Here is a 12,242-nt window from a genome sequence, read left to right as displayed (position 1 = left end):
CGAGGTTATACCAAAACTTACAGTAAATAAACTTACTGTAATAGACTTGCCAAGGTCAGACTAATGTCTGTAAGATAGTCAAGAGTGTTGCTAATGTAAAGCAGAGCTGATCTTTAGGGAAGATTAAAGAGGTCTCTTTTTCTTGATCAGATAGGTACTTTGGATTTCCTACTTTGTTTTGCAGAAGTGTTATATTGTGTGGGCTTCTCTTAAAAGATTTTTTGATACTTTTCTGGTGTTGTGTTAAGAAATGCAAATAGTTCTTGTTTAATTAATTTGGTTAACCACATGTAGGTAGGCCACAGATTCTGTTGTTGCTATGTTTAGAAATATTTTCTAATTTAATGTAGATATTTGTCCTGTGCAGTGGAGCCACTGTTTCCTGTATAACAACCCTGGTCAAACAGGAAATCAACATGTAAACCTATACAATCCCAGTGATGTACATGTTGGTATGTTGATGAATGTTGAGTCCAACATATAATGTAATGTGGCATTTTTATTCTTTTCTGGGAAGCCTCTGAACTGTGGGTCTGATTCTGAGATTTACGCTAATGCAACTGCAATCTCTTACGGATCGCAGTTGCTAATGTATGATGATTGCCTTCCAAAGCACAGACACTCCCACTACTGCTTTCTCATATCCGTCCAGCGACGTACAACAGCGTAAACATCAGTAACATTGATGCATCGGGCAGCTACACAGCTTGTAAGTCAAGTCTGACCTGTCTCTCACACTGCGGCTCTCCTGGCACGCTAAGAGCTCTCGTGCTGTGAAGGGGATCGCAATGGCTAATTTATGCACGCCCATGAAATGGAGTTTAAACGCTCCCGATATGCCTGCATTTGCCTAGCCACTCCCATTACCTCCCCCCCAAATGCTGACTACCCATCATTCACTTTGCGATTGAATTCTCTGTGCAAACGTGATCGCAATACAGTTGCTGCATGTGCGCAGTGTTGCTTTCGTGCATGCGCAATTGTAAACTATTACTTGATCTGTGTAAATATTGGCTTTGCGTACATCTTGGAATGAGGCCCAGTGGGTAAGCTATATTCCAAGTTTCATTCCGAAAGATTCCAGCTGATGGGCTTGGTGGCTTTAAGGATGACAAAATAGGTCATCTAATATTGGTGAGTGTAATGATATTACATTGTTGCGGAGCAGAAAAAAGTCTAAATTGTAAAACATATTCCATTAGAGAAGGACCCATTCTTTTGGGTTTAAAGCAGAGGTGGGGAACCTTTTTTCTGCCTAGGGCCATTTTGATATATATAACATTATTCGTGGGCCTGGTGCAGGCCACACCCCCTCCGCGGATGTCACATGGGGCGGGCCACAATCGCCAGTGGTTACAGCAATGCCCGGAGCATCCTAAGGAAGCTCCGGAGAGCTGTAAGGCACCCTGCTAGCCAGCTGAAGCTAGCAGAAAAAAGCTCAGAGGGCCAGACCAAATGATTCAGAGGGACTTATACGGCCCCCGGGCCTAAGGTTCCCCATCCCTTGTTTAAAGTATAGCAAGTTGTGCTTGTCAGCCCTACCAAAGTGTCTGACACTAGGGACATTTCATTTCAAGTGGCACAATTAGGAATTTCTACTTCAGGGTCCATAGGGGGTCCACAGGGTTGACCTTGGGGTTATAGCTGGAACAGGATCCATGGGCACCACACAGTTAAGCTTTTAGCTCCCAGGATGCACTTGGGTCCTCCTCTATACCCCGCCCCCGAGCCACAGGCACCTCAGTGTAAGCTGGTGCCCGGCCGGAGTCGGTCACCGCGCAGGGGGGCTGCAGGAGCAGCCCCCAGAAGCTTTTTATTTTAAGTTAGATTTTATTTATTTTTAATCTCTTTTTACTACAGACGGCAGCGAAGGGCTGTCTGTACAGACGCCCACGCTGCCGCTCTGATCCCCAACTGGCGCCGCGACGCCAGTACTGATCTGGGGATCGCGGCGGGAGGGCAGAGTCCGTACTAGCCGGACTCTGTCTACCTCCCAGGACTGCTGCCGGAGTCGCCGGGGATTCAGGTAAGCCGCGCGTCGCTGGCTAGCGGCGGCGCGCGGAATGCCTTAAATGCAGTCCTTTAGCCTCCGGTCCTGGGGACAGACCGGAGGCTGCTGGCAGTGGCGGCGGGCCCCCCCCATAACCCGTGGGACTACTAGACCACAAGGGATAAAGGGGCAAGCGGGAAGCCAGCATCCCTGGGGTTATGGCCAGCCAGGGGAGGAAGCCTTCCCTGTCAGCGGCTCCTCCCCTCAGCTCAGCGCGCCTTTCAGCACGTAGTCTGGCGTCGCTGAGCTGCATCTACTCGGCCACTCCTCCTCTGAGGTCTCCAGCGGCCATTTTCCCAGTGGCAGCGCAGATCTCAGGGAGCACGCGGACCGGTCCCCCTGTGTACCTCTCCCCTGATTAAGGACAGCGTACACAGCACTATAGCCCTCCCAGACACTGAATCTGGGCAGGTTGATTGTAGTGTAAAGGTGCAGTGAGTATTACTTCTGCATGGTATGTGACTTTTGCTAGTGCTGCCTGTCTGTGCTTATTTTCCGCTTACTGTCAGCTTATACCTATCCCTTTACTTCTCCTACAAGCCCTACAGGTGTGTGGGGGAGGGGCGTTTCTACTGACCTCACTTATATAGATCACGTATTTGTGAGGTCCGTCACATACAGTTGTGTGCTACTCAGTGCCATATTGTGGGCTGTTGTTCAGCACACCGGTGAGTGCGTTTTACTTCTACCCTGGTGCCAGATATATAATATATTCTGTCATGTCAGACGAGGAGGTTGAGCGCTCAGTGGCTCCGGTGTTGGCCTCCTGCGGACGCTGTTCTGCAGGAGTAGATAGGGAGGATTTGTCACAGGATGGCCTGTGTAGTCGATGCCAGGTGGCTCCTGGCCCATCCAGACCTTCTCTGGCGCAGGAACCACCGTGGGCGATGTTTTCTCAAGTGCTGGTGTCTATTGCGGACCGTCTGTCGGTCCCGACTGCTCTCCCTACTAGGGCGGTGCCCCAGCCGACCATCCCCCATTCCCCGGGTGTCCCGCAGTTATTGCGGAGTCCTCCTGGGTCTCAATCAGTAGGTCCCTATGCGGGGTTGCCTATGTATATACAGGCTTCCCCTGTGCCGCAGCAGCCTGTGGTACCTTTTCAGGCCCCTATGGCGACTCCTCCACCATGGGTGGATGTGCTCTCCAACTCCGTGCAAAATTTGGCGACCGCTTCCTCGGCTTTTCAGTCAATGTTGCAGACTGACATGCCTTCTAGGATTTCAAAACGCCCACTCATGACACGGGCTGCTCAGGTATCGGACTCAGAGGGTTCCTCAGATGATGGGGAGGTCCCTGATGACACTGACTCGGACGCCTCGGTCCAGGAAATGGATACCAAGTCGTCCATTAATGTGCGAGCACTAGTTAGGGCGGTGCGAGCTATTCTTCTTATAGAGGATGAGGCACCGGTTCCTAAGTCGAAGTTTCCTAGTTTCAAAAAAACTAAGGTGGCTTCTGCGGTGTTTCCCCTGTCGGATCAGTTGACGGATCATATGGCGGTAGCTTGGCAGGCGCCCAGTAAGAGATTCCTTCCTCAGAAGCGGTTGGCTTCTAATTACCCCTTCCCTGAGGCACATTGTAAAAAATGGGAAACTCCACCGGCGGTGGATTCCCATGTCACCCGTTTAACTCGGGGCGCCACCTTACCATTACCGTCGATATCCTCGCTGAAGGATCCCACGGACAGGAAAGTTGAGACTTGCTTAAAGTCTATTTACTCCCTCTCCGGGGCGGTGGCCCGACTGTCCATGGCCATCTCCTGGGTGGCCAAGGCCATTGAGGGGTGGGCCAATGCATTGGAAGATACCTTCCCAGACGACGCTCCGGATGTCCAGCGGGCGTTGTTGGGACAAATGAGGGACGCTGCTTCTTACATTGGTGAAGCTTCTTTAGATGCTAGTCTGCTGACCTCGCGGGTATCGGCTGCAGCGGTGTCTGGCCGCCGATCCTTGTGGTTGCGGTCCTGGAGAGCGGACTCTGATTCAAAGAAGGGTCTGGAGGCCTTACCTTTCAATGGGGAATTACTATTTGGTCCGGACTTGGACAAAATAGTGGACACCCTGGCTAAATCCAAGTCGGCCTTCCTCCCTTCGGCGGCACTGCCTGCTAAGGTTCGGAGTTCGGCTTTTCGTTCCTTTCGGGTTCAGGGTAAGGCGAAAGGTCAGTCCTTCCCGAGACAGTCTGCGAGTAAGACGGCCTCTAAACCCAAGAAGCAAGCCTGGAGTGCTCGGCGCCCTTCTTCCAAGCAGGAAGATAAACCTGCGGCCTGATGGGACGGGCCTCCCTCTGGGGGACCTCAGAGTGGGAGGCCGACTTCTTCTATTTGCCCAGTGCTGGCACAATACCACCACGGATGCCTGGGTTCGAGAAGTGGTCTCCCAGGGGTACGCCCTGTCTTTTCGGCACGGACCACCCCACCAGTTTTTCTGCACAAGTCCTTCTCAGGACAAGGCCAAGGCGTTACAGGTTCAGGAGGCTATAGAGTCCTTGCTGAAAGCAGGGGTCATTGTTCCCGTTCCTCTATCACAACGAGGGACGGGGTATTATTCGTCTCTGTTTCTGGTGCAGAAACCCAATGGTTCTCATCGCCCTATCCTCAACTTGAAGTCTCTGAACAAATTCCTCAGAGTTCCCAAGTTCAGGATGGAAACGTTACGTTCCATCATTCTGGCGATGGAACCGGGGGATTACATGGTGTCCCTGGACATCCAGGACGCCTACCTCCATGTTCCGATAGCATCTTCACACCAGCGGTATCTGAGGTTCGCTATCCTTCAACACCACTATCAGTTCCGGGCGCTACCCTTTGGTCTCTCCACGGCACCGAGGGTGTTCACGAAGATTATGGCGGTCATGGCCGCACATCTTCGGAACCAGAATGTACGGCTGCTGCCGTATCTGGACGACCTCCTGTTGCTGGCGAGCTCCCCGGAGGTACTGCTTCAACATCTCCACCTGACGATCGCTTGCCTGCAAGCACACGGGTGGTTGATAAATTGGAAAAAGTCCTCCCTGATTCCATCACAGCGGATGGTTCATTTGGGAGCCCTGCTGGATTCGCGTTAGCAAAGGATCTTCCTGACTCCGGAGAAGGTCGCCTCCCTACAGCTGCGGATACACAGTTGCCTGAGCCGTTGCCGCCTATCGGTCCATTCGGCTATGAGAGTTCTGGGGTCCATGGTGTCGACATTTGACATGGTGGAATTTGCCCAGTTCCATTCCCGGCCCCTGCAGGGGCTGATTCTATCAGAATGGAACGGGTTACCTCACCGGATCCGCTCTCAGGTGCTGGTGTTGTCTCCGGACGTTCGGCTATCTTTGGGTTGGTGGCTTCAGACAGCTCATCTGGTCGAGGGGCGCCCATTTTGGATCCCGGACTGGGTCCTGCTCACGACAGATGCCAGTCTCCGGGGTTGGGGGGCAGTGACCGGCTCTTTGTCGCTTCAGGGTAGTTGGTCAGCGGAGGAAGCACTTCTCCCCATCAACATCCTGGAACTGCGGGCAGTATACAGGGCCCTGCAGTCGTCCGGCCCCGCTCTTCACGGAAGGGCGGTACAGGTGCAGTCCGACAACGCCACCACGGTGGCGTATATCAATCACCAAGGCGGAACTCGCAGTCAGGCAGCGATGTCGGAGGTGTCTCGTATCCTGACTTGGGCGGAGGGTCACATTTCGGCGGTCTTCATCCCCGGAGTCCTCAATTGGGAGGCGGACTTCCTCAGCCGTCACGACGTGCATCCCGGGGAATGGTCGCTTCACCCAGAGGTGTTTCAGCTACTCGTGGACAGGTGGGGACTGCCGGAGCTGGACTTGATGGCCTCCCGTCACAATCACAAGTTGCCCGTTTACGGGTCAAGGACAAGAGACGCAGGCGCAAGTCTGGTGGACGCGCTGTCGGTGAAATGGACGTTTCACCTGGCGTATCTGTTTCCTCCGCTATCCCTGCTTCCTCGGGTTCTGCGGAAATTCAAGCAGGACGGCGGCATGCTCGTGCTGGTAGCTCCGGCGTGGCCCAGACGTCCTTGGTACTCCGATCTCAGGAGCCTCTCCATCGACGCTCCGTACCTTCTTCCTCAGCGTCGGGACCTGTTGTCTCAGGGGCCCTGCCTTTACCCGGATCTGGGTCGGCTGTCTTTGACGGCGTGGCTCTTGAGACAGCCGTCTTGAGGTCTCGGGGCTTCTCCAGTTCGGTTATTGGTACCATGCTCAGGGCACGCAAGCCTGCTTCAGCACGGATTTATCACAGAGTGTGGCACACTTACTTTCAGTGGTGTGAGTCCAGACATTATGATCCTCAGGTGTTCCGAGTTTCTAGGATCTTGGAATTTCTTCAGTCAGGATTGGATCTCGGCTTACGCCTTGCATCTCTGAAGGTTCATGTGTCCGCCTTGTCCGTGTGGTTTCAACGGCGGATTGCAATACTACCAGACGTTCACACCTTTTTCCAGGGTGTTCTCAGGATCCAGCCTCCCTTTGTGCCTCCTGTGGCTCCTTGGGACTTGGCGGTGGTGCTACGGGTCCTGCAGGGTCCTCCGTTTGAGCCTCTTGAGGCGGTGGAGCTCAAGTGGCTGACATTTAAGACTGTTTTTCTCCTGGCAACTGCTTCGGCCAGGAGGGTGTCTGAATTGGGGGCGCTTTCCTGTCGCCCTCCTTTCCTGATTTTTCACCAGGACAGAGCGGTGCTCCGCACTCGTCCTGAGTTTTTGCCCAAAGTGGTCTCGAAGTTCCACATTAATCAGGAACTTGTTGTGCCAGCTTTTCAGTCCCCTGATCTTTCAGCTGGTGAGACTTCCTTAGATGTGGTCCGGGCGCTTACAATTTATGTAGACCGGATGGCTTCGGTTAGGAAGTCTGATTCCTTGTTTATCCTCTTTGGTTTTCACAAGAGGGGTTGGCCTGCCAACAAACAAACGTTAGCCCGTTGGCTTCATTCCGTTATTTGTGAGGCTTATGCACAAGAGGGTTTACCTGTGCCAGCCTCTGTTAAGGCTCATTCCACTCGTTCTGTGGGTCCCTCTTGGGCTGCTAGACGTGGCGCTTCTGCTGTTCAGCTGTGTAAGGCGGCCACTTGGTCTTCTATTCAAACGTTTTTGAGGTTCTATGCGTTTGACACCTTCGCCTCTCAGGATGCTTCCTTTGGGCGCCGGGTGCTCCTTTCAGCACAGGAGCGTCCCCGCCCTTAGTTGAACTGCTTTGGGACATCCCCAAGGTCAACCCTGTGGACCCCCTATGGACCCTGAAGTAGAAAACAAGAGATATGGTAAGAACTTACCTTTGTTATCTCTGTTTCTACGAAGTCCATAGGGTCCACAGGGCGCCCGCCCTGACGCACCTGGCTTCAAATGGGCTGTGTGGCTGGTCACCGGTTTTCCGTCTCCTATTGCTGTGAGTATGGTTTCTTGTGTGTTCCAGTCTTCCTTCTCTCTGTTCCATATTCTCCTCCGGCCTAGGCTGCTTACCAACTGAGGTGCCTGTGGCTCGGGGGCGGGGTATAGAGGAGTACCCAAGTGCATCCTGGGAGCTAAAAGCTTAACCGTGTGGTGCCCATGGATCCTGTTCCAGCTATAACCCCAAGGTCAACCCTGTGGACCCTATGGACTTCGTAGAAACAGAGATAACAAAGGTAAGTTCTTACCATATCTCTTGTTTTTCTGGTTGCTTGACCATTTTGTCAGTTAACCACTACATGCCAATAGATCAAAGCCACAAATATTTTTATTTTACTCGCTCCTTCTAAAAATCATGCTGACAGCGATTTTCATGTTTATAGGTGTTTATGCACAGGCATATATATCTGGACTGGGAGGACAAAAACCATTGTTCTCAGCAAAATTTGGTCACACATTGATTACCGTTTTTAGTGACTCAATTTGAACAAAATATTTGTGAAATTATTGAATTTCAGGCTTCCACTATCTAATGTTTGAATGAAATCTAAGGTTTCAGATGTTTTTGGGAGGTATATAAGTACTAGCATGTGTGATCAGAAATGTAGCCCAAAGTTGGCTGAGATGGTTTTTGTCCCAAGGTTCTATCACCTCCAAGTACTGAGATATTTGCTTTTGCGTAAACGCCTACAAACCTGAAATCATGATAAGATTGATGTGATTTCTAAAAGGAAGCAAGTAAAATAAAAATATTTGTGGTTTTGCGCTATTGGCATATAGGGGTGGATTAATTTTTTTCTAAAATGGTCAAGCAACCTGTGATGGACCACTTCATCTGTATTGACCCACTACACGGAAAAGACAAGTAGATATGCACATATGCTTTATTTATTATTACATTTATTTATAGGACGCCACAAGAGGTCCGCAGCACCATACATACAGTAAAGGGTACACAGAACATTACATTACAATACTGTAATGTAATGAGGATCAGTGTGTTTAATAGGTTTGCTGTTCCATAAAGTGCATGTTCTATGAACCAATGCACAAGAGTAAGCAGATTTTAGGATCAGAATGTAAAGATTCTTTCAAGAACTACATGTAAAGCGCCTTTTCGTTTAGACAAGCAACAAAATCTGGTTCCTGTCAAATGAGTTGGATTACAATTTGATGGACTATTCCATTCACTGACATACTTCTATGTGAGCTGAGTGATGCACTGCTTAGGGCTACATCATAGGTATTCAATTGTACCACTTGGTGCAAGAAAAACATAATGCTTACATTTTCTCGTACTGGCACAGACAAACCTGCAAATGAATAAAACCATGTTGACACTTCCACGGAATGATGCCAGTCCTTTCTTTGTTTTCTGAGCTACAGCACAATAAGCAAATACACATTTATTTTGATTGAAAGAAGTATACGATTAGTAAAATAAAGGCAAATGGCATATATATTTTTTTCAATTTATATTTTATTGAACCATATGAGAGAATGCAATATAAATAATAAACACAAAAAAAACAAAACATTGTACAATAGTCATGCGGCATTGGTATTCACAGAAATCGTTCGATGATTTTCCAGACAATGCATATCACAATCAGAAGAACATTAGGTACTGACATTGTACCGTTGATAATGTGTAACATGTGAACACCAATACATAATCAACAATGAAAAAGACTTAATAACCAAGACCTGTGACAGCCACCATCCCAGATTGGATCTGACCACAATAGCATTTGCTATATAAGGCAATCAGAGGGTCACCTTCCAGAATTCGCAGTTCGTACCTGGTGGTCAGATGTAAACTTCTATGAATTCTTCTTGGCATAGAGAGGAGTAAAAATTCAATATATAAAGAAAATGTGGGAGGGCCTGGGTGAACCCAATTCTGAAGTATGTTTTTTTTTTTTTTTGGCTGCAAAACTTTAAAGCCAATAAAAGCTTCTTACCACCCTTTGTGACACGTTGAGACCTGGGGGGGAAACCCAAATATAGCCCACTCCGGCATTAAAGGAACATAGTTGATGAGCGTTCTCTCTGCGTCCCTCTTCACCTTCATCCATAATCCCCTGATTATCGGACAGTCCCAGAGAGAATGGTACAAATCTGCCATCTCATGATGACATTTAGGACATCTATCTAAAGAAGTCAATCCCATGAGGTACTGCCTATTAGGAGAGGGATAAGTTCTATGAATTATGTTTTAAAACAATTCTTGGTACATGCTTGTAGACAATAGTTTGCAGGAAACCTTAAGAAAACGCAGGAGATCCTGAGTGGAGCAAGCGGGGAAGTGACAAGCCATTGTCCCATCCCTGCTTGTGAAGCAGTATGATCAATGGGATTTTCTAACGATACATAGTAATGAGAGAGAGCTTTTCTACTAATGAGTCCTCGCCTTATCAAAAGGGTTATCCCAGTCCAGATCTCCCAAGTGGAAATGTAGTGCTGTGATTGCAAAAATGCTACAGGGTAGGCTCCAAGAATCTCAAATTTAGCCACTGCCTCTGAGTATAAAAGAGGTCTCCTGTCCTCAATATTAACCAGACGATCTAGGTAATTTATTCCCCCCTGCTCTCTATACGGTGAAAGGGTAGGGAGCCATGCCGCCCTGGAATTCCTGATTATGGCAAAAGAGAAGGTGAAGGGAGCGATAAGAATTTAGACCATATCGATGTTGCATAATATGCCAAACTCTTCTCGTGTTCCAAAGCAAAGGGTTCCCCTGATGTTTGAGTGGTATATCCTGGTCTTTGATATGGAGGAGACTAGAAATACTTAGTTTCTAAAAATTAAGATTCCAGAGTAGTGTTGGCATATAAATCCCTGCCATGAATCAAGTCAATTAAATATCGAACTGAGCTGCATGATTATAACGTGCTACATCAGGAAAATTGATGCCACTGTTTGCTTTAGTTTGGCATAATTTTAGCAGTCTGATATGTGGTCGTTTCCCTATCAAATGAAATAACACTAATGTGCATTGATCTGCTTCATGTCTTTTTGAGTTAGAAGAAGGGGTAAGACTTGTAACAAATAAAGCAATCTGGGGAATGTGATCATTTTGATCGAGTTTGCCCTGCCAAAGTACAAAAGAGTCAAATGGCCCCATCCCTTGAACTCATCAAGAATATACTGAATTGCCCGAGTTGCGTTTATACAAGTCAGTAGGATTTCTGGTTAAGGTTATGCCCAAGTAGGTTAAAGAAGAGGCGGCCATTACAGAATGGAATGACCTGGACCCACCAACATCCTCACTGATTTTCTGCATTTAACTTTAGTCCAGAGACACTGCTAAAAGTGCTAATTTTGTCCAGAATGAGTCCAGAATCCTGAGGATTATTAATATGTAACAATAAGTCATCAGTGAAAATGGCATATATATAAATAAAAAGGAATCAATTTATTTGGGTCTTCTTAATACTATTTCTTGCAATTTTCTTAGTCTCACAGGTCTTCTCATCTTTTTGAACACATTTTTGTTTTAAATCGGTCCTGATGTGGTTTACATTTATTATATCATCCACCTTGCATGTTTAAGGACTATGTAGTGTTTTTAGCTCAGGCGTTACTTGTTGTAGTCGAGTTTGACAGCTGTGTACATTGAAGTGTATGTTTTGAATGAATGAATGAAGAATTGACACTTTCTTGAACAAGTACAAATGTTAGTCTTTTCGCCCTTTGGTGCCCATCATGGGTAGCAATGTGTATTCTTATTGACATAAAATGCAACCTATAATAAATATTTAGTCCATAAGCAGTAACTGCAGCACCTGGTGTTGATGAGCACACTGCATTGTTTTATGTGTCATTAGAAATCTTCTTTGTACATATTTTGGGGGCATGTGCACCCAAACTGGTTTATTTCTCTAACTCTGTGTCACACCCTGTCAGGAGGAAGATGAAGTCCCCGATGATGAGACACTGAATCAGATGATTGCACGTCATGAAGAAGAGTTTGACCTTTTCATGGTAAGTGAATTCAAAACTATGTTTCTGTTAACCTCTAGAGTGGTAATGGGCTGTGGCTATCTCGCTTAAAATAGAACATTTTAATTACAAAAAAAAATCCTACATTAATGCTTTAAAGACAAATTGAACATGTTACAGTGTGTAATGTGTTTGCTATTATTTAATTTACCTGTTACCACAGGTTTCTCTCCCTTAGCATCAGATCGTATTTTCATTGGCCTGATTCGCTTTTTATTGCTATGGAACAGTAGTTTAAGGTCCAACCCTTAAGTGCTCCCAACTGGTCATGTTTTCAGGATTTCTGTCTGTGGTAACAGGTGTGATAATTACTTGCCTACCAAAATGGATAAACTCATGCATGATTAAAGAAATCTATTAGCTGTTTGTGGGGTACTTGATTATTGAAAACCACTGCTATAGAAAACAACACTTTATATACACTTATGTTGTAATGTAATATTTTATTGCTTCAGATTAAGTTTTTACATCTACAAATATAAGATGTATGTGTTATGTCACATATTTAAAACAAGTAATGTAGTTAAGGGTACTACAATTGTTAAAAATAGCGAGGTTGGCATTACAGCAAGAAGATTCAAACTGTCGGATATCAGTTCCTACTTTGACAGGTTGCAGTGTTCATGATTGACTGTTTATTTGAGCCTAATGAATTAGAATGTTCATCTTACAATTAATTTGTAGCAGGCTAATAGCATGACGCAAAATAAATACAAAGTTTTCATTCCAATTTTACTGCACATCAAAATGTCTATAAGTTGTTGCATATAAGATTTGCATAATACTTCTATAGAGTGAAC

The 12,242-nt window shown here is 47.0% G+C and overlaps 1 protein-coding gene across 9 annotated transcripts in view; it reads left to right on the top strand.

Moving 5' to 3' along the window:
• Positions 1-12,242, top strand: part of SMARCA2 (SWI/SNF related BAF chromatin remodeling complex subunit ATPase 2) — a 233,705-nt gene that overhangs the window by 158,292 nt on the left and 63,171 nt on the right. For all 9 annotated transcript variants that reach the window (XM_088476593.1, XM_088476591.1, XM_088476597.1 and 6 more), the window contains one exon: positions 11,347-11,424. In XM_088476593.1, the coding sequence (XP_088332719.1) occupies positions 11,347-11,424 (78 nt within the window). The remainder of the gene's footprint in view (positions 1-11,346; positions 11,425-12,242) is intronic.

This window comes from Taudactylus pleione, unplaced genomic scaffold (genome assembly GCF_031769625.1).
Source record: "Taudactylus pleione unplaced genomic scaffold, aTauple2 ptg000190l, whole genome shotgun sequence".
Classification (NCBI taxonomy): domain Eukaryota; kingdom Metazoa; phylum Chordata; class Amphibia; order Anura; family Myobatrachidae; genus Taudactylus; species Taudactylus pleione.
The sequence above is the reverse complement of the archived record's forward strand: the minus strand, read 5'-3'. Positions and strand labels throughout refer to the sequence as shown.